This window comes from Nerophis lumbriciformis, linkage group LG22 (genome assembly GCF_033978685.3).
Source record: "Nerophis lumbriciformis linkage group LG22, RoL_Nlum_v2.1, whole genome shotgun sequence".
Taxonomy (NCBI): domain Eukaryota; kingdom Metazoa; phylum Chordata; class Actinopteri; order Syngnathiformes; family Syngnathidae; genus Nerophis; species Nerophis lumbriciformis.
Genome location: NC_084569.2, coordinates 3,305,418 through 3,332,401, shown reverse-complemented (window position 1 = coordinate 3,332,401; position 26,984 = coordinate 3,305,418). Strand labels below are relative to the sequence as shown.

The window sequence follows — 26,984 nt, the reverse complement described above, 5'->3', positions numbered from 1 at the left end:
AAACATCACTGCACATCATAATGGCAGCTACACTTTCCATCTTAAAGATCTACATAAATTATTTGGGAATGTCCGGCGGGCCAGATTGAAAAGCTTAACGGGCCGCATGTGGCCCCCAGGCCTTAATTTGCCCAGATCTGCTGTACATAATGTCATTGGTGTTCTTTCTACGTCACGTTGCAGGGATATGCCTTGCACTATGAGTCTGGGTGAGATCCAGTCCCTTTTCCGGTTGGATGACATCCTTGCGTCGGCTCCTCAGACTGTCACAACACTGGAGGTCAGTGCTCGCTCTGGAATGGGACTCCAGGAGGTGTTGGCCTGGCTGGAATCAGTCACCATCAAGTGATGGGGAAAAAAAAAGGATGCTACAGCACAGTAAATCGCCATAAGTGACATTTTATTCAGACTTAAAGGAAAAGTCAACTCAGTAGAGCCATGGGAAGATAGAAAGATGGCACTTCAGTTAAGTAAGTAGCTGGATTAAATATGCAAAAATGTCAATGTATTCACCAGTGGATTGCAGGAATCACTGATGCTTGTGGACTATGAACCTACATGGGGTGTAGTGTGAACAGCAAATACAGAGAGCAGTTCAGTTTTATACTTACAATAGTGCTCTCATCGCACTCTTGTTTACAAACAAAACTATTTTTAATATTTATCGTAACTCCTGAAGCACTCGGCCCTCCCAAATTATATATTTTCTATCACCTAAATCCAGTTGTTATCCAACAGATGGTTTGCCAACAGAAAGTTAATAATTTTCCAGAGTGAGTCCAGAGTCCAGACTGATGTGTGACAACACACAAACAGCTGAGTGGGCAGGGGGATTGTTGACTACACAAAACCAGTCAGAGATAATGGCAAAAGTGCAACAACCACAACTTCTATGTATTTAGTCAAGGTAGCCAATTAGCAATAGCCTAAAAAGGACATTTATGGGATATTAGTTGCATGATTTCTATCCTGTTGAGAAAAGCAGCATGCATCAGTAAAGGTTAGCGTGTTATAACACAGTATATATTACAAATGAAAGAGCGTTGCAGTTCAATCTGACGTTTTAAGCCTAGTTGTATTTTCCCCACAGTATTCTCTCCAGTTGAAGTGGTCCTCATAGGAAAGGGTTCTGATTGTTCGGTGCAGCCTGGTCCAGAGTGCTGCCAGTAGAGAAGGGCAACAAAGGCTCAGGTAGATCCAAGGCAGTCGGGGTGGGATGAGTGTAAGACAATGGGAGGTTGGTGGGCTGGTGGTTGATAGGCAGTGGTAGGGAGGTGCTGTACGGAAGAGACCCCTCTAGCGTGGCCGAGCCCATTTGATCCAGAGTTAGTCTGGTCTGGTCTACTTGGAATGGATTGCTGGTTGCGGGAGGGACTCCATCTTGGATGAGGCAAAATAGGAGAATGGACATTAATTGTTTAAAGCAGTAGTTTTCACTTTATTTCATTTACGGTTAAATTCTCTTTATACTTGTGTGACAGTTAAATATGTAATTAAAACATTGAAGTGTTAATAAAAGTTTTGTAATGGAAACAGTCTCAAAAACAAGACTCTCCACTGTATGGTCTTTTTTTCATATTGAATAATGCTACACAAACGCAGGCTCCAATGTTTTAAAACCGATTGAGCAGCGATACAATATTGGGTCAGAAAACCTTATCATTGTAATGTCTCAGGGAAATGTACGTTTTTACACCGTGAAAACCTAATACTATTCGATGAGCCAAAACTAATGCTATTTTCTTTTATACATTTTCGTATATTATATATATATATATCTATATAGATATATATATATATATATATATATATATATATATATCAGCACCTCCAAGTCCGAGTCCATGGTTCTCGCCCGGAAAAGGGTGGAGTGCCATCTCCGGGTTGGGGAGGAGACCCTGCCCCAAGTGGAGGAGTTCAAGTACCTAGGAGTCTTGTTCACGAGTGGGGGAAGAGTGGATCGTGAGATCGACAGGCGGATCGGTGCGGCATCTTCAGTAATGCGGACGCTGTATCGATCCGTTGTGGTGAAGAAGGAGCTGAGCCGGAAGGCAAAGCTCTCAATTTACCGGTCGATCTACGTTCCCATCCTCACCTATGGTCATGAGCTTTGGGTTATGACCGAAAGGACAAGATCACGGGTACAAGCGGCCGAAATGAGTTTCCTCCGCCGGGTGGCGGGGCTCTCCCTTAGAGATAGGGTGAGAAGCTCTGTCATCCGGGGGGAGCTCAAAGTAAAGCCGCTGCTCCTCCACATCGAGAGGAGCCAGATGAGGTGGTTCGGGCATCTGGTCAGGATGCCACCCGAACGCCTCCCTAGGGAGGTGTTTAGGGCACGTCCGACCGGTAGGAGGCCACGGGGAAGACCCAGGACACGTTGGGAAGACTATGTCTCCCGGCTGGCCTGGGAACGCCTCGGGATCCCCCGGGAAGAGCTGGACGAAGTGGCTGGGGAGAGGAAAGTCTGGGCTTCCCTGCTTAGGCTGCTGCCCCCGCGACCCGACCTCGGATAAGCGGAAGAAGATGGATGGATGGATATATACAGGTAAAAGCCAGTAAATTAGAATATTTTGAAAAACTTGATTTATTTCAGTAATTGCATTCAAAAGGTGTAACTTGTACATTATATTTATTCATTGCACACAGACTGATGCATTCAAATGTTTATTTCATTTAATTTTGATGATTTGAAGTGGCAACAAATGAAAATCCAAAATTCCGTGTGTCACAAAATTAGAATATTACTTAAGGCTAATACAAAAAAGGGATTTTTAGAAATGTTGGCCAACTGAAAAGTATGAAAATGAAAAATATGAGCATGTACAATACTCAATACTTGGTTGGAGCTCCTTTTGCCTCAATTACTGCGTTAATGCGGCGTGGCATGGAGTCGATGAGTTTCTGGCACTGCTCAGGTGTTATGAGAGCCCAGGTTGCTCTGATAGTGGCCTTCAACTCTTCTGCGTTTTTGGGTCTGGCATTCTGCATCTTCCTTTTCACAATACCCCACAGATTTTCTATGGGGCTAAGGTCAGGGGAGTTGGCGGGCCAATTTAGAACAGAAATACCATGGTCCGTAAACCAGGCACGGGTAGATTTTGCGCTGTGTGCAGGCGCCAAGTCCTGTTGGAGCTTGAAATCTCCATCTCCATAGAGCAGGTCAGCAGCAGGAAGCATGAAGTGCTCTAAAACTTGCTGGTAGACGGCTGCGTTGACCCTGGATCTCAGGAAACAGAGTGGACCGACACCAGCAGATGACATGGCACCCCAAACCATCACTGATGGTGGAAACTTTACACTAGACTTCAGGCAACGTGGATCCTGTGCCTCTCCTGTCTTCCTTCAGACTCTGGGACCTCGATTTCCAAAGGAAATGCAAAATTTGCATGGTTGGGTGATGGTTTGGGGTGCCATGTCATCTGCTGGTGTCGGTCCACTCTGTTTCCTGAGATCCAGGGTCAACGCAGCCGTCTACCAGCAAGTTTTAGAGCACTTCATGCTTCCTGCTGCTGACCTGCTCTATGGAGATGGAGATTTCAAGTTCCAACAGAACTTGGCGCCTGCACACAGCGCAAAATCTACCCGTGCCTGGTTTACGGACCATGGTATTTCTGTTCTAAATTGGCCCGCCAACTCCCCTGACCTTAGCCCCATAGAAAATCTGTGGGGTATTGTGAAAAGGAAGATGCAGAATGCCACACCCAAAAACGCAGAAGAGTTGAAGGCCACTATCAGAGCAACCTGGGCTCTCATAACACCTGAGCAGTGCCAGAAACTCATCGACTCCATGCCACGCCGCATTAACGCAGTAATTGAGGCAAAAGGAGCTCCAACCAAGTATTGAGTATTGTACATGCTCATATTTGTCATTTTCATACTTTTCAGTTGGCCAACATTTCTAAAAATCCCTTTTTTGTATTAGCCTTAAGTAATATTCTAATTTTGTGACACACGGAATTTTGGATTTTCATTTGTTGCCACTTCAAATCATCAAAATTAAATGAAATAAACATTTGAATGCATCAGTCTGTGTGCAATGAATAAATATAATGTACAAGTTACACCTTTTGAATGCAATTACTGAAATAAATCAAGTTTTTCAAAATATTCTAATTTACTGGCTTTTACCTGTATATATGTATATATATATATATATATATATATATATATATATATATATATATATATATATATACATAAACATATATGTGTAATTGTCTATATATATATATATATATATAGATATGTATATAAATATACATTTATATACATGTGTGTGTGTATATATCACAAATGTCACTGTGAAAATACCTGATAGAAAGGGGTTCAAGGTCGCGGGCTGAGCTGGGATCAAAGTGTCCATGTTGACCAATGAAGCAGCTGAGGGTCCAAGGAAGGCCTCTGGGGTATGCAGTGTACGAGGGGTGGGCTCCACCAGGCTTCGTCTGAGTTGGGTCAAGTCATAGATCTCAGGGCTGCCCTCCCTTCGCCCGTTGATGTTCATGGAGCCTCCGTCCATGGCTTCATCAAACAGATCCCCATCTAAAAAGACAAGATGGTTACAATAGAACATTCTTATGTTGATGCCTCCTGGACTGGCTGATCCTGGAGATCCTCCACCGCTTTTTCAAGCTTCTGATTGAACAAAATGAACATGACACCCATTGAAAGTGGGTTTTTTTTGCGTATAGACTTTTTTTTTTTAAACTCCACTTGTGAGGAGGGTGACATTGTTTTACACAGGAGTAGTAGAAATGTGCATTTTGAAAAGACTTTTAATGGTTTCAGACTGTCTGTGGAATTGGATGAATGCAATGAAGGCAAAAGAAAGGGAGGTGGAGCGAGTGAGTGAGTGAGTGAGCGTGTGGTGAGAAAGATGTCTTCTTAATGAGAAGAAGTCTTCTTAACATTATATTCATTAAACCTGTTCCTTCCATAAAATAGTTTGTTGATTAGTGATGTGCGGACCAATACTGAAATATCGATACCGCCAATACCAAATCTTTATGCTCTAATATTGACTCTCAAAATCAAAATATTGATACCTCTGATACTTTAGTTCAGGGGTCCAAACTTCTTCCAGCAAGGGCCGATTATTGAAAAGTCAAAGTATGCTGGGGCTATATTAATATTTTTTTTTTATTTACAAAAATGCTAAAAAAAAACCTGTCAGCTTTGTATTATAGGTGACTAAGCAATTAGTATTAGTAATAACATTTCCGCTTTTTGTCATTACAATCGGATTTTTTTCTCTTTTTTTCTCAAATGTTACTGTTGTTGTTGTCCCCTGTAAGAATAGAGTAAAATAATAATAGGATTGTGTAACTGATTGTGTCAAAACATTCTGCGTGTACAAAATATTAATGTTCAGTTACACATTTAAGTGTTTGTTATGGTTGTTGTCATTTTTTTTTAAATTAATTGATTTGTAAGTCAGTATTATTAAAAAAAAACAAAAACCTAACTAAACTTTTTTTACATTTTAAGTACCGGTACATTTTTTTTATTTTTAGATCTTCTAATATTTTAGATTAGTGGTGTCTAAACTTTTTCCACCAACGGCCGCATACTGACAAGTCAAGAATGGGGGGGCCACTTTTGATATTTAAAAAAAATTGCTATAAACAGATACAATATATATATATATATATATATATATATATATATATATATATATATATATATATATATATATATTATATTATATGTATGAATGCAGCTGAGATAGGTTCCAGCACCCCCCGTGACCCCAAAAGGGACAAGCGGTAGAAAATGGATGGATGGATATTATATATATATATATATATATATATATATATATATATATATATATATATAAACAAACTGTGTTATAGGTGACTGACTATATTATTATCATTAATTATTAGTTAAAAATTTAATCTTTTTCTCGTTAAATTCCAAATTTTTGCTCTTTTTTTATTCCAATAGTAACTCTTATTAATTAATAATGTTTTTATTATTTTCCTTTTTTATGGTTTGAATCACCACTTTTGTGAGACTTTGTAATTTTGTCCTGTTTTTTTCTGTTGCATTAGCTTGTTATTCACCCCATTACCTCAATCTACTTAAGAGTTAAAAAAACAACAACAAAAAACTGTATTTTGTTCTTTATGCTATGAGATACGTTATTTAAAATTTACAACGTTTTAAATCTTAGCAGACAGATTAGGTAGATTTGCACAAGGTATCTGATTGGTATTCCCGATACCAGCCTGAATTTTACCCGGTATCGCAAATCCCTGTTGTTGATTGACCACCTCCTCTTTTCAAATGTGGACTTGTCAGACCACAGAACACTTTTCCACTTTGCATCAGGCCATCTTAGATGAGCTCGGGCCCAGCGAAGCCGGCGGCGTTTCTGGGTGTTGTTGATAAATGGCTTTGGCTTTGCATAGTAGAGTTTTAACTTGCACTTACAGATGTCGCAACCAACTGTAGTTACTGACAGTGGTTTTCTGAAATGTTCCTGAGCCCATGTGGTGATATCCTTTACGCACTGATGTCGCTTTTTTTATGCAGTACCGCCTGAGTGATCGGAGGTGCGTAATATCATGGCTTACGTGCAGTGATTTCTCCAGATTCTCTGAACCTTTTGATGATATTACGGAGCGTAGATGGTGAAATCCCTAAATTCCTTGCAATAGCTGCTTGAGAAATGTTGTTCTTAAACAATTTGCTCAGGCGTTTGTTGACAAAGTGGTGACCCTCGCCCCGTCCTTGTTTGTGAACGACTGAGCATTTCATGGAAGCTGCTTTTATACCCAATCATGGCACCCACCTGTTCCCAATTAGCCTGTTCACCTGTGGGATGTTCCAAATAAGTCTTTGATGAGCGTTCCTCAACTTTTTTTGCCACTTGTGCCAGCTTTTTTGAAACATGTTGCAGGCATCAAATTCCAAATGAGCTAATATTTGCAAAAAATAGCAAAGTTTACTAGTTCGAACGTTAAACATCTTGTCTTTGCAGTCTATTCAAGTGAATATAAGTTGAAAAGGATTTGTTGTATTCTCTTTTTAGTTACCATTTACACAACGTGACAACTTCACTGCTTTTGGGGTTTGTATAACACACCCACCTGTGTTGGAGAGTCCCCATAGTTTAGAGGCACTGCTCTTTGGGGCATCCCAAGGGTTGCTTGGGGGCGAGCTTGGCTCCCAGGCTGGAGGGGGACTAGTGGAGGTGGGCGACACCAACCAGGGAGAATCTAATCTTAACGAGCTGCTTCTTCCATCTTTTATGAGAAATAAGGATCATGACATACTGCAGCTTTTACATACATTCATTCTCAGACGCTGGCAAAGCTCACCCAAGGGGTCCCAGGAGCTCGACCCTCTGGTACGAACAGACGAGGAGTATGCAGTGTTTTTCCATTTTTGGTCACTAGGAGGAGGATCTGAAGACACTGAAAATACATCCACCAGGTCCATGAACGCGGTCTGAAAACATGGGGAAACAAATCATTCTTATCACATCATTTCAGTTCAAATAGACATGCTCTTGACAATCAGTATTAATGCTGACTTGTTGTGCAATACTCGCAAAGAACCAATATTGATACACAGCTAATATTTCAACATCAATGGCTTTAATTAAATCCATGCAATGGATGGTAAACGGTGTGCAACTGCAGTATTTATGGATCCAATAAAAGCATTTGACACAATCACAATATTCAAATAAATAAATTAGAACGGAATGGCATCAGGGGTGCGGTACCTCTGGATTGGCAGACCGGGGTGGTGGTTCCTCTCTTTAAGAAGGGGAACCGGAGGGTGTGTTCTAACTATCGTGGGATCACACTCCTCAGCCTTCCCGGTAAGGTCTATTCAGGTGTACTGGAGAGGAGGCTACGCCGGATAGTCGAACCTCGGATTCAGGAGGAACAGTGTGGTTTTCGTCCTGGTCGTGGAACTGTGGACCAGCTCTATACTCTCGGCAGGGTCCTTGAGGGTGCATGGGAGTTTGCCCAACCAGTCTACATGTGCTTTGTGGACTTGGAGAAGGCATTCGACCGTGTACCCCGGGAAGTCCTGTGGGGAGTGCTCAGAGAGTATGGGGTATCGGACTGTCTGATTTTGGCGGTCCGCTCCCTGTATGATCAGTGTCAAAGCTTGGTCCGCATTGCCGGCAGTAAGTCGGACACGTTTCCAGTGAGGGTTGAACTCCGCCAAGGCTGCCCTTTGTCACCCATTCTGTTCATAACTTTTATGGACAGAATTTCTAGGCGCAGTCAGGGCGTTGAGGGGATCTGGTTTGGTGGCTGCAGGATTAGGTCTCTGCTTTTTGCAGATGATGTGGTCCTGATGGCTTCATCTGGCCAGGATCTTCAGCTCTCGCTGGATCGGTTCGCAGCCGAGTGTGAAGCGACTGGGATGAGAATCAGCACCTCCAAGTCCGAGTCCATGGTTCTCGCCCGGAAAAGGGTGGAATTCCATCTTCGGGTTGGGGAGGAGACCCTGACCCAAGTGGAGGAGTTTAAGTACCTCGGAGTCTTGTTCACGAGTGAGGGAAGAGTGGATCGTGAGATCGACAGGCGGATCGGTGCGGCATCTTCAGTAATGCGGACGCTGTATCGATCCGTTGTGGTGAAGAAGGAGCTGAGCCGGAAGGCAAAGCTCTCAATTTACCGGTCGATCTACGTTCCCATCCTCACCTATGGTCATGAGCTTTGGGTTATGACCGAAAGGACAAGATCACGGGTACAAGCGGCCGAAATGAGTTTCCTCCGCCGGGTGGCAGGGCTCTCCCTTAGAGATAGGGTGAGAAGCTCTGTCATCCGGGGGGAGCTCAAAGTAAAGCCGCTGCTCCTCCACATGGAGAGGAGCCAGATGAGGTGGTTCGGGCATCTGGTCAGGATGCCACCCGATCGCCTCCCTCGGGAGGTGTTTAGGGCACGTCCGACCGGTAGGAGGCCACGGGGAAGACCCAGGACACGCTGGGAAGACTATGTCTCCCGGCTGGCCTGGGAACGCCTCGGGATCCCCCGGGAAGAGCTGGACGAAGTGGCTGGGGAGAGGGAAGTCTGGGCTTCCCTGCTTAGGCTGCTGCCCCCGCGACCCGACCTCGTATAAGCGGAAGAAGATGGATGGATGGATGGATGGAATGGCATCAGAGGGTTGGTCTTGAACTGGGTGATAAGCTTCTTAACCAACAGGAAGCAATACGTGAAGCTAGGCCAACAAAAGTCTACAACGCTAAATATATCCTGTGACTAACCACAGGGATTAATACTGGGACTAAAATTGTTCAATCTGTATATAAATGACATTTGTGAAGTTACAAAAGACTTAAAAGTTAATATTATTCGCAGATGATACAACTGTGTTTTGTTCACAAGAGAACGCACAGAAGCTAATACAAATAATAACAGAAGAAATGAACACATTCAAGAGATGGTTTGGACAAAACCAGACTATCCTTAAACCTCAGTAAAACTCAAATAATGCTATTCAGCAGTGATGGGCAAGCTACTTGGAAGTAAGCTAAGTTACAAGTTACTCTTGATTAAACAAAAACAAGCTACATGATAAAAGTAGCTTGCTACATTTAACAACATGTATATCTCTGGGCCCACATGTATAATATCCGTGTTGATGTAAATGAGAGTGTACAAATTGACAAAATAAGGGTCCATTACTATTAACTATCTGTCATTTAGCTAGGGCAGGGGTCGGCAACCCTAGTGGCTCCCTGGAGCTTTTCCAAAGATGTATGAAAAATGGAAAAAGATGAGGGGAAATAATTTATTTTTTGTTTTAATATGGTTTCTGTAGGAGGCCAAACATGACACAAACCTCCCTAATTGTTATAAATTCCACTGTTTATATTAAACATGCTTCACTGATTGAGTATTTGGCGAGCGCCGTTTTGTCCTACTAATTTTGGCGGTCCTTGAACTCACCGTAGTTTGTTTACATGTATAACTTTCTCAGACTTTCTAGGACGTGTTTTATGCCACTTCTTTTTCTTTCTCATTTTGTCCACCAAACTTTTAACGTTGTGCATGAATGCACAAAGGTGAGTTTTGTTGATGTTATTGACTTGTGGGGAGTGCTAATCGGGCATATTTGGTCACTGCATGACTGCAAGCTAATCGATGCTAACATGCTATTTAGGCTAGCTATATGTACATATTGCATCATTATGCCTCATTTGTAGCTATATTTGAGCTCATTTAGTTTCCTTTAAGTCCTCTTAATTCAATGTATATCTCATGACACACTATCTGTATGTAAAATGGCTTTTGATTTTTTTGCGGCTCCAGACAGATTTGTTTTTGTATTTTTGGTCCAATATGGCTCTTTCAACATTTTGGGTTGCCGACCCCTGAGCTAGGGACACCCTACAACTACCTCTAGGGGTCCCTGCATCCCACTATATGTATTTATTTTAGTTGGCCTACCCCTATAATGTTATTAATTTTTTCTGCCTCCATTTAAAAAACATTACATCTTGTCAAAACAAAACAAAGACTTGTGTGTTGTTTGGGAACAGTTGCTAATGGTTATGTGCAGTAAAACTCTTCATGAACACAACTCACTTTAATGTGTGTTGGTCGTCTTAGATGAAGAGAGCAGTTATAATTTTGGTTTACAGAGTAAACAACTAAAACCTAAAGTTTTGGGCATTGTTTTCTCTAAATGCATACATTTGTCTAAATACGGCCAAGGACACGCTTCATTACTACAGAAAAAATCGAAACTACGGGAGAGAATTCCTCTGCCATTTTCAACTACCGGTATGTTTTTTTTTGAGTGGTCAGCTTGAAGCGTCCCTCTGTCTCTGACTCCCTCACCGTCATGTGACATTAGTACGTGTCTGGTGTGATTTGCTTACTAGTTTTGATGACCCGACTAATCTTGCTTCCGATTGGCCAGTCTGTAATTTTTCGCCCTAACCTTAGCCAATTCTGACTCATCATAGGAACACCAACCAATCATCGGATTTTCTACGTATGTATGGATGTTCCCATTCATCCAAAATTGGTGCAGTTCAGCTAGATTTGTTGGTTTTCTGACATGGACTTGTTTCTTCAGCATTGTCCACACGTTTAAGTCAGGACTTTGGGAAGGCCATTCTAAAAACTTCATTCTAGCCTGATTTAACCATTCCTTTACCACTTTTGACGTGTGTTTGGGGTCATTGTCCTGTTGGAACACCCAACTGCGCCAAAGACCCAACCTCCGGGCTGATGATTTTAGCTTGTCCTGAACAATTTGGAGGTAATCCTCCTTTTTCATTGTCCCATTTAAAGCACCAGTTCCATTGGCAGCAAAACAGGCCCAGAGCATAATACTACCACCACCATGATTGACGGTAGGAATGGTGTTCTTGGGATTAAAGGCCTCACATTTTCTCCTCCAAACATATTGCTGGGTATTGTGGCCGAACAGCTCCATTTTTGTTTCATCTGACATCATGGACAAAGATAAGACATTCTGGAGGAAAGTTCTGTGGTCTGGGCCTGTTTTGCTGCCAATGGAACTGCTGCTTTAAATGGGACAATGAAAAAGGAGGATTACCTCCAAATTCTTCAGGACAAGCTAAAATCATCAGCCCGGAGGTTGGGTCTTGGGCGCAGTTGGGTGTTCCAACAGGACAATGACCCCAAACACACGTCAAAAGTGGTAAAGGAATGGCTAAATCAGGCTAGAATGAAGGTTTTAGAATGGCCTTCCCAAAGTCCGGACTTAAACGTGTGGACAATGCTGAAGAAACAAGTCCATGTCAGAAAAGCAACACATTTAGCTGAACTGCATCAATTTTGTCAAGAGGAGTGGTCAAAAAATTCAAGCAGAAGCTTGTGGATGGCTACCAAAAGTGCCTTATTGCAGGTAAACTTGCCAAGGGACATGTAAGCAAATATTAACATTGCTGTATGTATACTTTTGACCCTCACATTTTCAGTAGAGCCATAATAAATTCATAAAAGAAGCAAACTTCATGAATGTTTTTTGTGACCAACAAGTATGTGCTCCAATCACTACATCACAAAAAAATAAGAGTTGTAGAAATGATTGTAAACTAAAGACAGCCATGACATGATGTTCTTTACAAGTGTATGTACACTTTTGACCACGACTGTATGTATTGATAATCTTGAAATATGAAATACAACTTACTTTACTATAGATGTTTTTTTTTATTTAATTGTATTATCATACCTGCCAACTACTCCGGTTTTCCCGTAATTAGTACGGTTTTCATCAACCTATTCCGGGTTACGGTTGCAGTGATAAAAAAATACGGTTTTTCATTAATTAAATTTTTTTTTTTTTTTTAAAGTTTTATTCACGAAATCGCGTAACAAGAATGACAATCGACACTGCTTCCCGTAACTTCCTATCGAGCCATTCCGAATGCCATGCGCGAGGCTATTTATAGCACCTCTGCCAAGCACGAGGCACCAGTTGCCATTGTTTCCAAACGAGCGAACGATCATGGAATCAGCCGGAGAAAAATCGCAAACGAGTCTTAAACCGAAAAGAAAACTGCAGTCATTCCGTGAAGAATATTCAAAAGCCTATCCGGGAATAATTATCCGTTCCAAAAAGGGTGAAAACTACGCGAATTGCACCTTGTGCAGACAAGATTTTTCGATCGGACACGGAGGAATTAGCGATGTAAAAGACCACGTTGGGACAAAAAAACACAAGTCTAATGCCGTTGCTAAATTTGGATTTTAGCCACAAAAAGGTAATGACACCAATGTTATCTATTGGAATTGTTTAGTACTGTTATACTGTTAAAAGTGTTTATACTATTTATGCTTTCACGTCCAAGTTGAAGAAATCTTGTTAAATGTTGACAGCATAACTACCAAAATACAGAAGTATGTCCTTAATATTTTTGCAGTGCTATTTCTGTTGAAAAGTTCAAATGATTACATTAGAGATGTGATGTGCCACTTTTCAAGTGTCTGATGGCTTCAATTAATTTTTCATATTTTGAATTCTTTTGAAAGGGTTACAAAAAAACTACATTTGAATTGTAATTCCATGCTATTGACAGGACTATTAATTTTAATGAAGTTAGCTTACCATGTTTACAGTATGATAATTGTGATAGAAATGTGAATTTTAGGCACAGAATATTTTTTACAATTGAACAAGGCAGTAGATTATACAAGCTTGGACAGAAAGTTAATAATGACACCAATTTTTTTTTTTATGGAATTGTTTAGTACTGTTTTACCATTTGTTTACTGTAAAAAGTGTTTATACTGTTTATACTTTCAATTAACAAATTGAAGTCTTGTGAAAGGTTGACAGGATAACTGGCATTAACTGTCAAAATAATTTCAAACTATTGAAGTTAGCTTACAGAATAAACATGTCAATCAACCCATATGATTTTTGCTGTAATATTTTTGTTTTGAAAAGTCACTGTGACTGATAGAAAAGTGATGGTTTTAGCAACATTTTAACCTGTCTGAATGCAATCAATCATTTTGCGTTGGGGGCGAAGGAACCCCCCACCAGGACTTTGTCCTGGACCTACCGGGCGGCCTGCGGCCCCTGGACCCTGGCTACTAGGTTTTTCTGATTTCAAAAGTTGGCAGGTATGTATTATTTATGGAGCATATTGTGAACAAATTGAGAACAGGAAGTGAACAAAAGTGACAGAGATTGCTACGTAAAGGAAAAGGGATAGATTAGGATTAAATAAACTCTGCCTCTTCTTAGTCATTTTTGAACATGTTGAACAGAGGAAATTGTGATGTATCATGTTGTGTGCATGCATGTTCAAAACAAACTCAAACCATAACCATAACCATGTTCAACAACTGTAGATATTCCTATAGTTGTCGGCAGCATGAGCCGCAAGTGCACTGGGTGAAACAACATTGTGGCTGTATCTGCATTTCAAGTATCGTGAGTGGTCAGGACCCAGCAGCTCTGCATTTATGTGAAAGCATGTCCAGTGAGCGGGTGTGAAAGTCATGCATTACACATGCCATGCTCTTGACAATCGCCATGAATGCTGACTGAGCAGTCTGCTCCATACCGTTGCTGCTTTGTTGTACAATATACAGCTTTTCCTCTCCAATTTCTCATGCACTCCAACATGTCAGTGTAGATTTATCAGACTGATTCCAATTAACCTTACTCAGCTATAATTAGAGAGTTTATGGTAAATGTCAATACAAATCCAACCCCAATGAAAGCTCTCTACTTTCCCCCCAGCAAGCATCTGTACCCCAAAATTGCATACCCCGCCTTTAGACGACATCTCACGTTTGCTCTCCTCCAAAGCTTTCCGCAGCATCGACTCGTCGCCTTGACGACTGAGCTTCTCCTGTCAACAGATACACACACGGGCATCAGACCTTATATCAGGAACTGCGGGCGAGATGGAACATTCTCTGGTCATGAAAGTAAGAAGGTGAGCGTTACCCGCCAGGACCTCTTACAGTGCTTCTATTTTGTTGCCATCATGAAATGACAGAACAGTGGATTCTACAAACCCCAAAAGCAGTGAAGTTGTCACGTTGTGTACCGTATTTTTCGAACTATAAGTCGCAGTTTTTTTTCATAGTTAGGCCGGGCTCCAGTGCGACTTATATATGTTTTTTTCCTTTTTTATTATGCATTTTCAGCAGGTGCGACTTATACTCCGAAAAATACGGTAAATGGTAAATGAAAAGAGAATACAATGATTTGCAAATCCTTTTCAACTTATATTCAATTGAATAGACTGCAAAGACAAGATATTTAACGATTGAACTGGAAAAATTTATTTTTTGCAAATATTAGCTCATTTGGAATTTGATTCCTGCAACATGTTTCAAAAAAGCTGGCACAAGTGGCAAAAAGACTGAGAAAGTTGAAGAATCCATCCATCCATCCATCTTCTTCCGCTTATCCGAGGTCGGGTCGCGGGGGCAGCAGCCTAAGCAGGGAAGCCAAGACTTCCCTCTCCCCAGCCACTTCGTCCAGCTCCTCCCGGGGGATCCCGAGGCGTTCCCAGGCCAGCCGGGAGACATAGTCTTCCCAACGTGTCCTGGGTCTTCCCCGTGGCCTCCTACCGGTTGGACGTGCCCTAAACACCTCCCTAGGGAGGCGTTCGGGTGGCATCCTGACCAGATGCCCGAACCACCTCATCTGGCTCCTCTCGATGTGGAGGAGCAGCGGCTTTACTTTGAGCTCCTCCCGGATGGCAGAGCTTCTCACCCTATCTCTAAGGGAGAGCCCCGCCACCCGGCGGAGGAAACTCATTTCGGCTGCCTGTACCCGTGATCTTGTCCTTTCGGTCATAACCCAAAGCTCATGACCATAGGTGAGGATGGGAACGTAGATCGACCGGTAAATTGAGAGCTTTGCCTTCCGGCTCAGCTCCTTCTTCACCACAACGGATCGATACAGCGTCCGCATTACTGAAGATGCCGCACCGATCCGCCTGTCGATCTCACGATCCACTTTTCCCTCACTCGTGAACAAGACTCCTAGATACTTGAACTCCTCCACTTGGGGCAGGGTCTCCTCCCCAACCCGGAGATGGCACTCCACCCTTTTCCGGGCGAGAACCATGGACTCGGACTTGGAGGTGCTGATTCTCATCCCAGTCGCTTCACACTCGGCTGCGAACCGATCCAGTGAGAGCTGAAGATCCCGGCCAGATGAAGCCATCAGGACCACATCATCTGCAAAAAGCAGAGACCTAATCCTGCAGCCACCAAACCAGAACCCCTCAACGCCTTGACTGCGCCTAGAAATTCTGTCCATAAAAGTTCAGAACAGAATGGGTGACAAAGGGCAGCCTTGGCGGAGTCCAACCCTCACTGGAAACGTGTCCGACTTACTACCGGCAATGCGGACCAAGCTCTGGCACTGATCATACAGGGAGCGGACTGCCACAATCAGACAGTCAAGTTGAAGAATGCTCATCAAATACTTATTTGGAACATCCCGCAGGTGAACAGGCTAATTGGGAACAGGTGGGTGCCATGCTTGGGTATAAAAGCAGCTTCCATGAAATGCTCAGTCGTTCACAAACAAGGACGGGGCGAGGGTCACCACTTTGTCAACAAATGCCTGAGCAAATTGTTTAAGAATAACATTTATCAACCAGCTATTGCAAGGAATTTAGGGATTTCACCATCTACGCTCCGTAATATCAACAAAAGGTTCAGAAAATCTGAAGAAATCACTGCACGTAAGCCATGATATTACGGACCTTAGATCCCTCAGGCGGTACTGCATCAAAAAGCGACATCAGTGTATAAAGGATATCACCACATGGGCTCAGGAACACTTCAGAAAACCACTGTCAGTAACTACAGTCGGTCGCCACATCTGTAAGTGCAAATTAAAATTGTACTATGAAAAGCCAAAGCCATTTATCAACAACACCCAGAAACGCTTCGCTGGGCCCGAGCTCATCTAAGATGGACTGATGCAAAGTGGAAAAGTGTTCTGTGGTCTGACGAGTCCACATTTCAAACTGTTTTTGGAAACTCTGGACGTCGTGTCCTCCGGACCAAAGACGAAAAGAACCATCCGGATTGTTCTAGGCGCAAAGTGTAAAAGGCAGCATGTGTGATGGTATGGGGGTGTATTAGTGCCCAAGGCATGGGTAACTTACACATCTGTGAAGGCACCATTAATGCTGAAAGGTACATACAGGTTTTGGAGCAACATATGTTGCCATCCAAGCAACGTTATCATGGACGCCCCTGCTTATTTCAGCAAGACGATGCCAAGCCACGTGTTACAACAGGGTGGCTTCATAGTAAAAGAGTGCGGGTACTAGACTGGCCTGCCTGTAGTCCAGACATTGAAAATGTGTGGTGCAATATGAAGGCTGAAATATGAGAAGGGAGACTGTTGAACAACTTAAGCTGTACATCAAGCAAGAATGGGAAAGAATTATACTTCACAAATGTGTCTTCTCAGTTCCCAAACCTTTACTGAGTGTTGTTAAAAGGAAAGGCCATGTAACACACTGGTAAAAATGCCCCTCTGACAACGTTTTTGCAATGTGTTGCTGCCATTAAATTCTAAGTTCATGATTGTTTGAAAAAAAAAAAATAGTTTCTCAGTGTGAACATGAAATATCTTGTCTTTGCAGTCTATTCAATTGAATATAAGTTGAAAAGGATTTGTTGTATTCTCTTTTTATTTACCATTTACACAACGTGACAACTTCACTGCTTTTGGGTTTTGTAGATAAATACATTGACACAGTGACCTCCACCAAGGCCAGTCAATCCTAAACATGTCTACTTGACTTAAAAAGTGTGTAGTTTTCCACTCCAGTCCTGGAAGTGGCAGTAATACCTATTTACCCAGTGGTGTCACTGCAAAACCTCTCCCCAGCATCATAGTCCTAGCCAACTAAATACCAGTGATCTAAATGACCTTATTATCCATCCATCCATCCATCCATTTTCTACCGCTTATCCCTTTCGGGGTCATGGGGGGTGCTGGAGCCTATCTCAGCTGCATTCGGGCAGAAGGCGGTGTACACCCTGGACAAGTTGCCACCTCATCACAGAGCCAACACAGATAGACAGACAACATTCACACACTAGGGCCAATTTAGTGTTGCCAATCAACCTATCCCCAGGTGACCTTATCATAATAAACCTAATGTGTTTATTGTTGTGGTTGTACAGTACTTTGCAACGGTGTAGTACTGCAAGACATCATACAAGCCACATTCACACTACTTTCAAACTACCTCCAAAGGTGGAACATTGCGGGGTTGCCCATTCTGTGTTGGAGGCACTTATACAGAAAAATGCAATTTTTTAGAAGCAGTGCATAAGAAGCTATTTCCCAAGCACCATTGTGACCTGTGTCTCTCTCATATACTGTAGCTAAATACAGTGGGGCAAAAAAGTATTTAGTCAGCCACCAATTGTGCAAGTTATCCCACTTAAAATGATGACAGAGGTCTGTAATTTTCATCATAGGTACACTTCAACTGTGAGAGACAGAATGTGAAAAAAAAAATCCAGGAATTCACATTGTATGATTTTTAAAGAATTTATTTGTAAATTATGCTGGCAAATAAGTATTTGGTCAATAACAAAAATTCAACTCAATACTTTGTAATATAACCTTTGTTGGCAATAACAGAGGTCAAACGATTACTATAGGTCTTTACCAGGTTTGCACACACAGTAGCTGGTATTTTGGCCCATTCCTCCATGCAGATCTTCTCGAGAGCAGTGATGTTTTGGGGCTGTCGCCGAGCAACACAGACTTTCAACTCTCTCCACAGATTTTCTATGGGGTTGAGGTCTGGAGACTGGCTAGGCCACTCCAGGACTTTCAAATGCTTCTTACGGAGCCACTCCTTCGTTGCCCGGGCGGTGTGTTTGGGATCATTGTCATGCTGGAAGACTCTGCCATGTTTCATCTTCAAAGCTCTCACTGATGGAAGGAGGTTTTGGCTCAAAATCTCACGATACATGGCCCCATTCATTCTTTCCTTAACACTGATCAGTCGGCCTGTCCCCTTAGCAGAAAAACAACCCCAAAGCATGATGTTTCCACCCCCAAGCTTCACAGTAGGTATGGTGTTCTTGGATGCAACTCAGTATTCTTCTTCCTCCAAACACGACGAGTTGAGTTTATACCAAAAAGTTCTATTTTGGTTTCATCTGACCACATGACATTTCCCCAATCCTTTGCTGTATCATCCATGTGCTCTCTGGCCTGGACATGCACTGGCTTAAGCAGGGGGACACGTCTGGCACTGCAGGATTTGATTCCCTGTCGGCGTAGTGTGTTACTGATGGTAACCTTTGTTACTTTGGTCCCAGCTCTCTGCAGGTCATTCACCAGGTCCCCCCGTGTGGTTCTGGGATTTTTGCTTACCGTTCTCATGATCATTTTGACCCCACGGGATAAGATCTTGCGTGGAGCCCCAGATCGAGGGAGATTATCAGTGGTCTTGTATGTCTTCCATTTTCTGATAATTGCTCCCACAGTTGATTTTTTTCACACCAAGCTGCTTGCCTATTGTAGATTCACTCTTCACAGTCTGGTGCAGGTCTACAATTCTTTTCCTGGTGTCCTTCGACAGCTCTTTGGTCTTGCCCATAGTGGAGTTTGGAGTCTGACTGTTTGAGGCTGTGGACAGGTGTCTTTTATACAGATAACCAGTTCAAACAGGTGCCATTAATACAGGTAATGAGTGGAGGACAGAAGAGCTTCTTAAAGAAGAAGTTACAGGTCTCTGAGAGCAAGAGATCTTCCTTGTTTGAAGTGACCAAATACTTATTTTCCACCATAATTTACAAATAAATTCTTTAAAATTCCTACAATGTGAATTCCTAGATTTTTTTTTCACATTCTGTCTCTCACAGTTGAAGTGTACCTATGATGAAAATTACAGACCTCTGTCATCATTTTAAGTGGGAGAACTTGCACAATCGGTTGCTGACTAAATACTTTTTTGCCCCACTGTAAGGTCATCAATATATATTAAGGAAACACATCTAATATTGTGACCGGTGGCGTACCTGTACGAGCGTCTCCTTGCTCATGTTCAGAGCTAACTTCATTTGAGCGTCATCGTCCATGTCCATTGTGGCCGGCATAGGCTTGGAAGGCTATGAGGAAGAAAAACCCAAAAAACAAGTAGATGTTTTTAGATCGACTTTGACCCGCACCACCACCACCACCCTGAGATACCTGAGCTCTCACACCAACAAGGAGAGCACATTGATTGATTAATGGTGGAGAGTTGCATAGTCCATGTTGACCACTATACACATTATATGGGTAAAAGTGTTGGAACAAATGGCTATTACAACGACACGGAATTGTATGCAAAGTTGAGTCTCAATACTTTTGTCCATACATTGTGTCACATTTCTAGCAAGAAGAAAAAGAGGAAAAACAAACAAAGCTTCCTTGACCCTGAGTGAATTTGTACCTTCTTGACTGTCTTGCCGGCACTCTGCAACTCGCTGTTTTCATCAGACTAAGGGTCATGAAGGAGGGGGAAGGGGGGGTGATGAAAAAGTTGAAGATGCAATTCATTCACTTGATACGTAAACATGAAATTTAAACTACGCTGCTCTCCGGTAGTGCAGTGAAGGCCAGGGCGGGCTATTGTTTGGTTTCTTGGGTGTGAATCGATGCACACGTCCAGTCTTCCCAGTGATGGATCTACCGGTACTGTAAGTGCCATTAGTGGCTGAGTCAGAGACTAACACCTTCTGTTCTCAGACAATAGTTGGAATGCATAAGTTAGCTTTAATGCCTTAGCAGGGCAGCACACCTGAAAGAAAGACAACCGTGCATCTTTCTATATTCAGACCCCTTTTGATTTTTCACTCTTTGTTTCATTGCAGCCATTCGCTAAAATCAAAAAAGTTCCTTTTATTTCTCATTCATGTACACCCAGCACCCACCTTGACAGAAAAAAAACAGAGATGTAGAATTTTTTGCAAATGTATTAAAAAGGAAAAACTAAAATACGACATGGTCATAAGTATTCAGACCCTTCAGAAGTTATCTAATCAGAGGGTTAGTCTTAAACTGGATAAGAAGTTATCTAATGAAACAGGAAACAATACGTGAAACTAGGCGAACACACCTCTACAACGCTAAATATATCCTGTGGTGTACCTCAGGGATCAATACTAGGACCTAAATTATTCAATCTATATATAAATGACATTTGTAAAGTTACAAAAGATTTAGTATTATTTGCGGATGATACAACAGCGTTTTGTTCAGGAGAGAACACACAGAAGATACTACAAATAATAACAGAAGAAATGAACAAATTAAAAAGATGGTTTGACAAAAACAGACTATCGTTGAATCTCAGTAAAACTAAAATAATGCTATTTGGTAACAGGAGAAGAGAAAGTCAAACACAAATACAAATAGACGGAATATAAATTGAAAGAGTAAATGAAACCAAATTTCTTGGTATAAAGATTGATGATAAATTGAACTGGAAATCTCACGTAAAAAAATATACAACATAAAGTAGCAAGAAACACGTCAATAATGAATAAAGCAAAACATGTTCTAGACAAAAAAATCACTTCATATTCTCTACTGCTCACTAGTGTTACCATATCTGAGTTACTGTGTAGAAATATGGGGAAATAACTACAAAAGCACACTTCATTCATTAACGGTGTTACAAAAAAGATCAGTTAGAATAATACATAATGTTGGATATAGAGAACATACAAATCCTTTATTTATTGAATCAAAGATACTGAAATTCTACGACATAGTGAATTTGCAAACAGCTAAAATTATACACAAAGCAAACTATAACCTGCTACCCAAGAATATACAACAATTCTTCTCAACAAAAGAGGAGAAATATAATCTTAGAGAGAAATGTAATTTAAAACATTTGTATGCACGTACAACGCTTAAGACCTTCAGTATATCAGTATGTGGAATTCAATTATGGAATGGATTAAGCAAAGCAATCAAACAATGTACTAATATGATCCACTTCAAGAAACTCTTCAAACTTAAAGTGTTTACAAAGTACAAAGAAGAAGAACCATGATAAACATTCTGTATTTATTTAACTCATCCATTCACTCACAAACTAATCTTACTTATCTCAACATATGAAATGTAACTTACTTCACCAATTATTATTTATTTACTTATTTTTATTGTGATTACTTATGGAGTATATTGTGAATAAATTGAGAACAGGAAGTGAACAAAAGTTTTAGCAACTGTTATGTAAAAGAAAAGGGGTAGGATTAAATAAGCTCTGCTTCTTCCTACTCCTTTTCCAACATGTTGAATAGAGAAACTGGAGATTGTGATGCATCATGTTGTATGATTGCATGTTCGAAATAAACTCAAACTCAACTCAACTCAACCCTTGGCTCAGTATTGAGTAGAAGCACCTTTTGAGCTCGTCGGCCATGAGTCTTCTTGGGATTGATGCGACAAGTTTTTCACTCCTGGATCCACTCCTTGCAGATCCTCTCCAGTACTGTCAGGTTGGATAATGAACGTTGGTGGATAGCCATTTCAGGTCTCTCCAAAGATGCCCAATTGGCTTGACCAGTCAAGAATGGTCACAGAGTTGTTTGGAAGCCACTCCTTTGTTATTTTAGTTGTGCACTGAGGTCCTGAGCACTCTGGAAAAGGTTTTCTTCCAGGATATTTATGTACCTGGCCGCATTCAACTATCCTCCAATTGCAACCAGTCGTCCTGTCCCTGCAGCTGAAAAACACCCCCATAGCATGATGTTGCCACCACCTTGTTTCACTGTTGGGTTTTTATTTGGAATGTGATGGGCAGTGCCTGGTTTTCTCCACACATCTAGCTTAGAAATAACGCCAAAGTTCAATCTTGATCTCATCAGACCAGATAATCTTATTTCTCAATGTCTGGGAGTCCTTTATGTGTTTCTTGGTGAACTCTTGGAGAGGCTTCTGTCGGGCCACTCTGCCATAAAGCCCCAACTGGTGGAGGGCTGCAGTGATAGATGACTTTGTGGAACTTTCTGCCATCTCTCTACTGCATCTCTGGAGATCAGCCACAGTGACCATTGGTTTCTTCTTTACCTCTCTCACCTAGGCTCTTCTCCCATGATTGCTGGACAGCCAGGTCTAGGAAGAATTGCGGTTGGCCCAAACGTCTTTTAAGGATTAATGAGGACACTGTGCTCTTAGGAACCTTAGGTGCTGCAGAAAATATTTCACAAACTTGGCAAGATCTGTGCCTTGCCACAATTCTGTCTCTAAGATCCTTGGGCAGTTCCTCCGACCTCATGATTCTCATTTGCTCGGACATGCACTGTGAGCTGTAAGGTCTGATATAGACAGGTGTGAGTGTTTCCTAATGAAGTGAAATCAGTTTAATTAAATGCAGCTGGACTCCAATGAAGGAGCAGAACCACCTCAAGGAGGCTCAGAAGAAATGGACAGCATGTGAGTTAAATATGAGTGTCGCAGCAAAGGGTTTGACTACTTACGACCATGAGTTATTTAAAAAAAATGTTTTAATACATTTGCAAAGAATTCTAAATTTCTGTTTTTTTCTGTCAAAAGTACATTAATGAGAAATAAAATGCACTTTTTTGGTTTTAGGAAATTGCTACAATGAAACAAAGACTGAAAAATGTAAAAGGGTCTGAATACTTTCCGTACCCATTGTATGCTGTACTTTATTTGCGGAGTATAAACTGTGCTGTGCTAAAGTCTTGGTCATAAGACATGTTGCTCAGTTTCTTCAGCAGTATAGTATTTAGTATTATTTTGCTAAAACTACACTTGTTGACATGTACCTCAGAACCATTGTGTATTTAGAATGTGCATAAAGTGTTTATTTAAAAATGTCAAACATTTATTAAACAAAAAAAAAAGTAATTAAAAAAATAATTTATACTTAAAGATATTTTACAATTTCAACTAAAGCAACAATAATTCTCCTTAAATTACATTTATTCTCATATTCAGTAAGTACCTCAGAACCATTGTTGATTTAGACGTTGCATAAATTACATATTTTTTCAAATGCTAAAAAATGTCATAAAGAATTACAAAATAATAATAAAAATGAAATGTAAATTGTTTTTTAACATTTTTATGGCAAAACATTGTTTTCATCTACCGTATTTTCCGCACCATAAGGCGCCCTGGGTTATAAGCCGCGCCTTCAATGAACGGCATATTTCAAAACTTTGTCCACCTATAAGCCGCCCCGTGTTATAAGCCGCATCTAACTGCGCTAAAGGAATGTCAAAAAAACAGTCAGATAGGTCAGTCAAACTTTAATAATACATTAAAAACCAGCGTGGTGTGGGCGCGCACGGAGTCGTATATCAACATGGACGGAGCTGCGTGAAAAAAGCCACCCGGCCTCTTCGCGTAAACTTACCTTAACCACTCGCTCATCTTTTCTTCATCCATCCCTTCGAGTTAGCTTTTATGATGACGCCGGCTGGAAAGGTCTCTTTTGGCAAGGTCTTCCTTTTGAATATCACCATGGGTGGAAGTTTCTGGCCATTAGCATGGCAAGCTAGAACCACAGTGAAGGATGACTTCTCATTCCCTGTGGTGCGAATATTCACCGTACGTGCTCCCGTTGTATCCACAGTGCGGTTCACAGGAATATCAAAAGTCAGTGGAACCTTGTCCATGTTGATAATGTTCTCTGGCCGGATCTTTTTTTCAGCTATCTTGTTTTTACAATATGCACGGAAAGTAGCCAGCTTTTCTTGAAAGTCTTTAGGCAGTTGCTGTGAAATAGTAATCCGTGTGCGGATGGAGAGATTGCGTCTTTTCATGAACCGGATCCCTGTCGCTTAGTAGGAGCCATTTTGTGGTCTTTACAGATGTAAACACACAAAGGAAATGAAACGTAATATTCGCGCGCTTCTTCTTCTTCTTCTACGCGGGCGGGTGGTTGCTTACAGTAGAAGAAGAAGCGCTTCCTGTTCTATGGGGGCGGGTGCTTACCTTGGCGGTTGCTTGCGTAGAAGAAGAAGCACTTCCTCTTCTACGGGGAAAAAAGATGGCGGCTGTTTACCGTAGTTGCGAGACCTAAACTTTATGAAAATGAATCTTAATATTAATCCATATATAAAGCGCACCGGGTTATAAGGCGCACTGTCAGCTTTTGAGAAAATGTGTGGTTTTTAGGTGCGCCTTATAGTGCGGAAAATACGGTACTTTAGAACCAAGTTAAGACTTTGTCTAAAGTTGTAATTCAAAACACAAAACTGGGATTTAATAATAAATACAAATGTGTATTTAAAATTAGATTTTTTTAAATTACTATTAAGGCAAAAAATTACTGTTAATTACTATTAAGGCAAAACATTCCATTTGCACTACATTGGCTCTCATATTATATCTGAACAATTTGCATAAAAATCTTTATTAAAAATGGAAATTAAATTAAATTTAAAAAAATAAATAAAATGAAGGGAAACATTTTTACCTTACACTAATTTGTTTGTACCTCTGAACTATTGGTAAGACTTTTCATAAAATTGTTTATCTTAGAAAAAATTAAGATGAAAAAAATGGCTTGTGTGTGTGTGTGTGTGTGTGTGTGTGTGTGTGTGTGTGTGTGTGTGTGTGTGTGTGCTTTTCACTCGCCTCCCGGCTCATGGCCAAGGCCAGCTGCAGCTGAAGCTCCTCCTCTCCGCTGGTAGTGGGCCGAGCCTGCTCCAAATCTGGCGCTAGTCTAGGCGAGGAGGAAGAGGAGGCTGTGGAGCCAGAGGAAGGAGAGGAGAGGAAAGTGTTGAACGATGGACGATTGACATATTGATAGTGTAAAAGAGGCCATAACAAAAACACTCTGGCTTCGTTGTTGAGTGGTCAGAAAGGCGCTGGTACACACATTGCATGTTAATTCATCTTCTGTGGCTTGTTGTTTAGCATCTTTGTTGTTGTTGTTACTTGACACAGCGCCTGCACTGAGAACAATGCTGGGCCTGTGCAGAGAGAGCTAACGAGAGGGGGGGCCGGGGGAATTGGAGCAGGGCCCATCGCAAAAAGCCTCTGGAAGGGTTTCTAGAACTCGAATTCAGGTTTTGGCTGATGGTTTGGTCAAGGTGGGGTAGCACTGGACCATGCAAACAAGGTGTGAAGTGACCACTTGTTTCAAGTTTCATGTAAATATTTGGATGTAATTGTTGGTTTATATGATATTAAGTAAGACTACGTATTATGTTGAAGGGGGCAGGAAAATATAAGATTTTTCTTCATCCTGCTCCTTCTCAGGTATTGGTGTGTAAATGTATGATTGAATAATTGTGGTATAATTGTCTATCGATCAAAGATGCACATCAATGAAGGAGATCAATAAAAATGAATGAATGAAAGTATGTAAGGAACTCTTCATGTACCATAATATCATACCTGCCAACTACTCCGGTTTTCCCGTAATTAGTACGGTTTTCATCAACCTAACGGTTGCAGTGATAAAAAATACGGTTTTTCATTAATTAATTTTTTATTTTTTTTAAAAGTTTTATTCACGAAATCGCGTAACAACAATGACAATCGACACTGCTTCCCGTAAATTCCTATCCAGCCATTCCGAATGCCATGCGCGAGGCTATTTATAGCACCGCTGCCAAGCACGAGGCACCAGTTGCCATTGTTTCCAAACGAGCGAACGATCATGGAATCAGCCGGAGAAAAATCGCAAACGAGTCTTAAACCGAAAAGAAAACTGCAGTCATTCCGTGAAGAATATTCAAAAGCCTATCCGGGAATAATTATCCGTTCCAAAAAGGGTGAAAACTACGCGAATTGCACCTTGTGCAGACAAGATTTTTCGATCGGACACGGAGGAATTAGCGATGTAAAAGACCACGTTGGGACAAAAAAACACAAGTCTAATGCCGTCGCTAGCGATACAAGTGGAAAACTTTCAACGTTTTTCGTCGCCCAAACAGATTCTTTGGATGTGAAATGCCGAAGTTTTATTTACGGAGGCAATAATTGAGCATGGACTAGAATAAATTTGGATTTTAGCCACAAAAAGGTAATGACACCAATGTTATCTATTGGAATTGTTTAGTACTGTTATACTGTTAAAAGTGTTTATACTATTTATGCTTTCAAGTCCACGTTGAAGAAATCTTGTTAAATGTTGACAGCATAACTACCAAAATACAGAAGTATGTCCTTAATATTTTTGCAGTGCTATTTCTGTTGAAAAGTTAAAATGATTACATTAGAGATGTGATGTGCCACTTTTCAAGTGTCTGATGGCTTCAATTAATTTTCATTAATTTTTCATATTTTGAATTCTTTTGAAAGGCTTACAAAAAAACTACATTTGAATTGTAATTCCATGCTATTGACAGGACTATTAATTTTAATGAAGTTAGCTTACCATGTTTACAGTATGATAATTGTGATAGAAATGTGAATTTTAGGCACAGAATATTTTTTACAATTGAACAAGGCAGTAGATTATACAAGCTTGGACAGAAAGTTAATAATGACACCAATTTTTTTTTTAATGGAATTGTTTAGTACTG

General features: G+C 41.1%; 2 protein-coding genes across 6 annotated transcripts in view; one reads left to right on the top strand and one right to left on the bottom strand.

Annotated features, from left to right (window-relative positions):
* Positions 1-26,984, top strand: part of LOC140676628 (ADP-ribosylation factor-like protein 16) — a 39,526-nt gene that overhangs the window by 8,163 nt on the left and 4,379 nt on the right. Inside the window, exon 5 of one of the 2 annotated variants that reach the window (XM_072915831.1) lies at positions 184-280. In XM_072915831.1, coding sequence (XP_072771932.1) covers positions 184-280 — 97 coding nt within the window. Of the gene's footprint in view, positions 1-183; positions 363-26,984 lie in introns of those variants that run through there. The other variant, XM_072915830.1, reaches the window with a different exon arrangement.
* LOC133615661 (epsin-3-like) overlaps positions 380-26,984 on the bottom strand; it is a 48,048-nt gene continuing 21,443 nt past the window's right edge. For 2 of the 4 annotated variants that reach the window (XM_061974413.2, XM_061974415.2), the window contains 8 exons: positions 25,087-25,196; positions 19,913-19,960; positions 19,497-19,586; positions 14,237-14,320; positions 7,329-7,458; positions 7,098-7,253; positions 4,312-4,542; positions 380-1,380 (listed from right to left, as the gene is read on the bottom strand). In XM_061974413.2, coding sequence (XP_061830397.1) covers positions 1,115-1,380; positions 4,312-4,542; positions 7,098-7,253; positions 7,329-7,458; positions 14,237-14,320; positions 19,497-19,586; positions 19,913-19,960; positions 25,087-25,196 — 1,115 coding nt within the window. In that variant the 3' untranslated portion in view covers positions 380-1,114. The remainder of the gene's footprint in view (positions 1,381-4,311; positions 4,543-7,097; positions 7,254-7,328; positions 7,459-14,236; positions 14,321-19,496; positions 19,587-19,912; positions 19,961-25,086; positions 25,197-26,984) is intronic. The other 2 variants (XM_061974416.2, XM_061974417.2) reach the window with 1 other exon arrangement.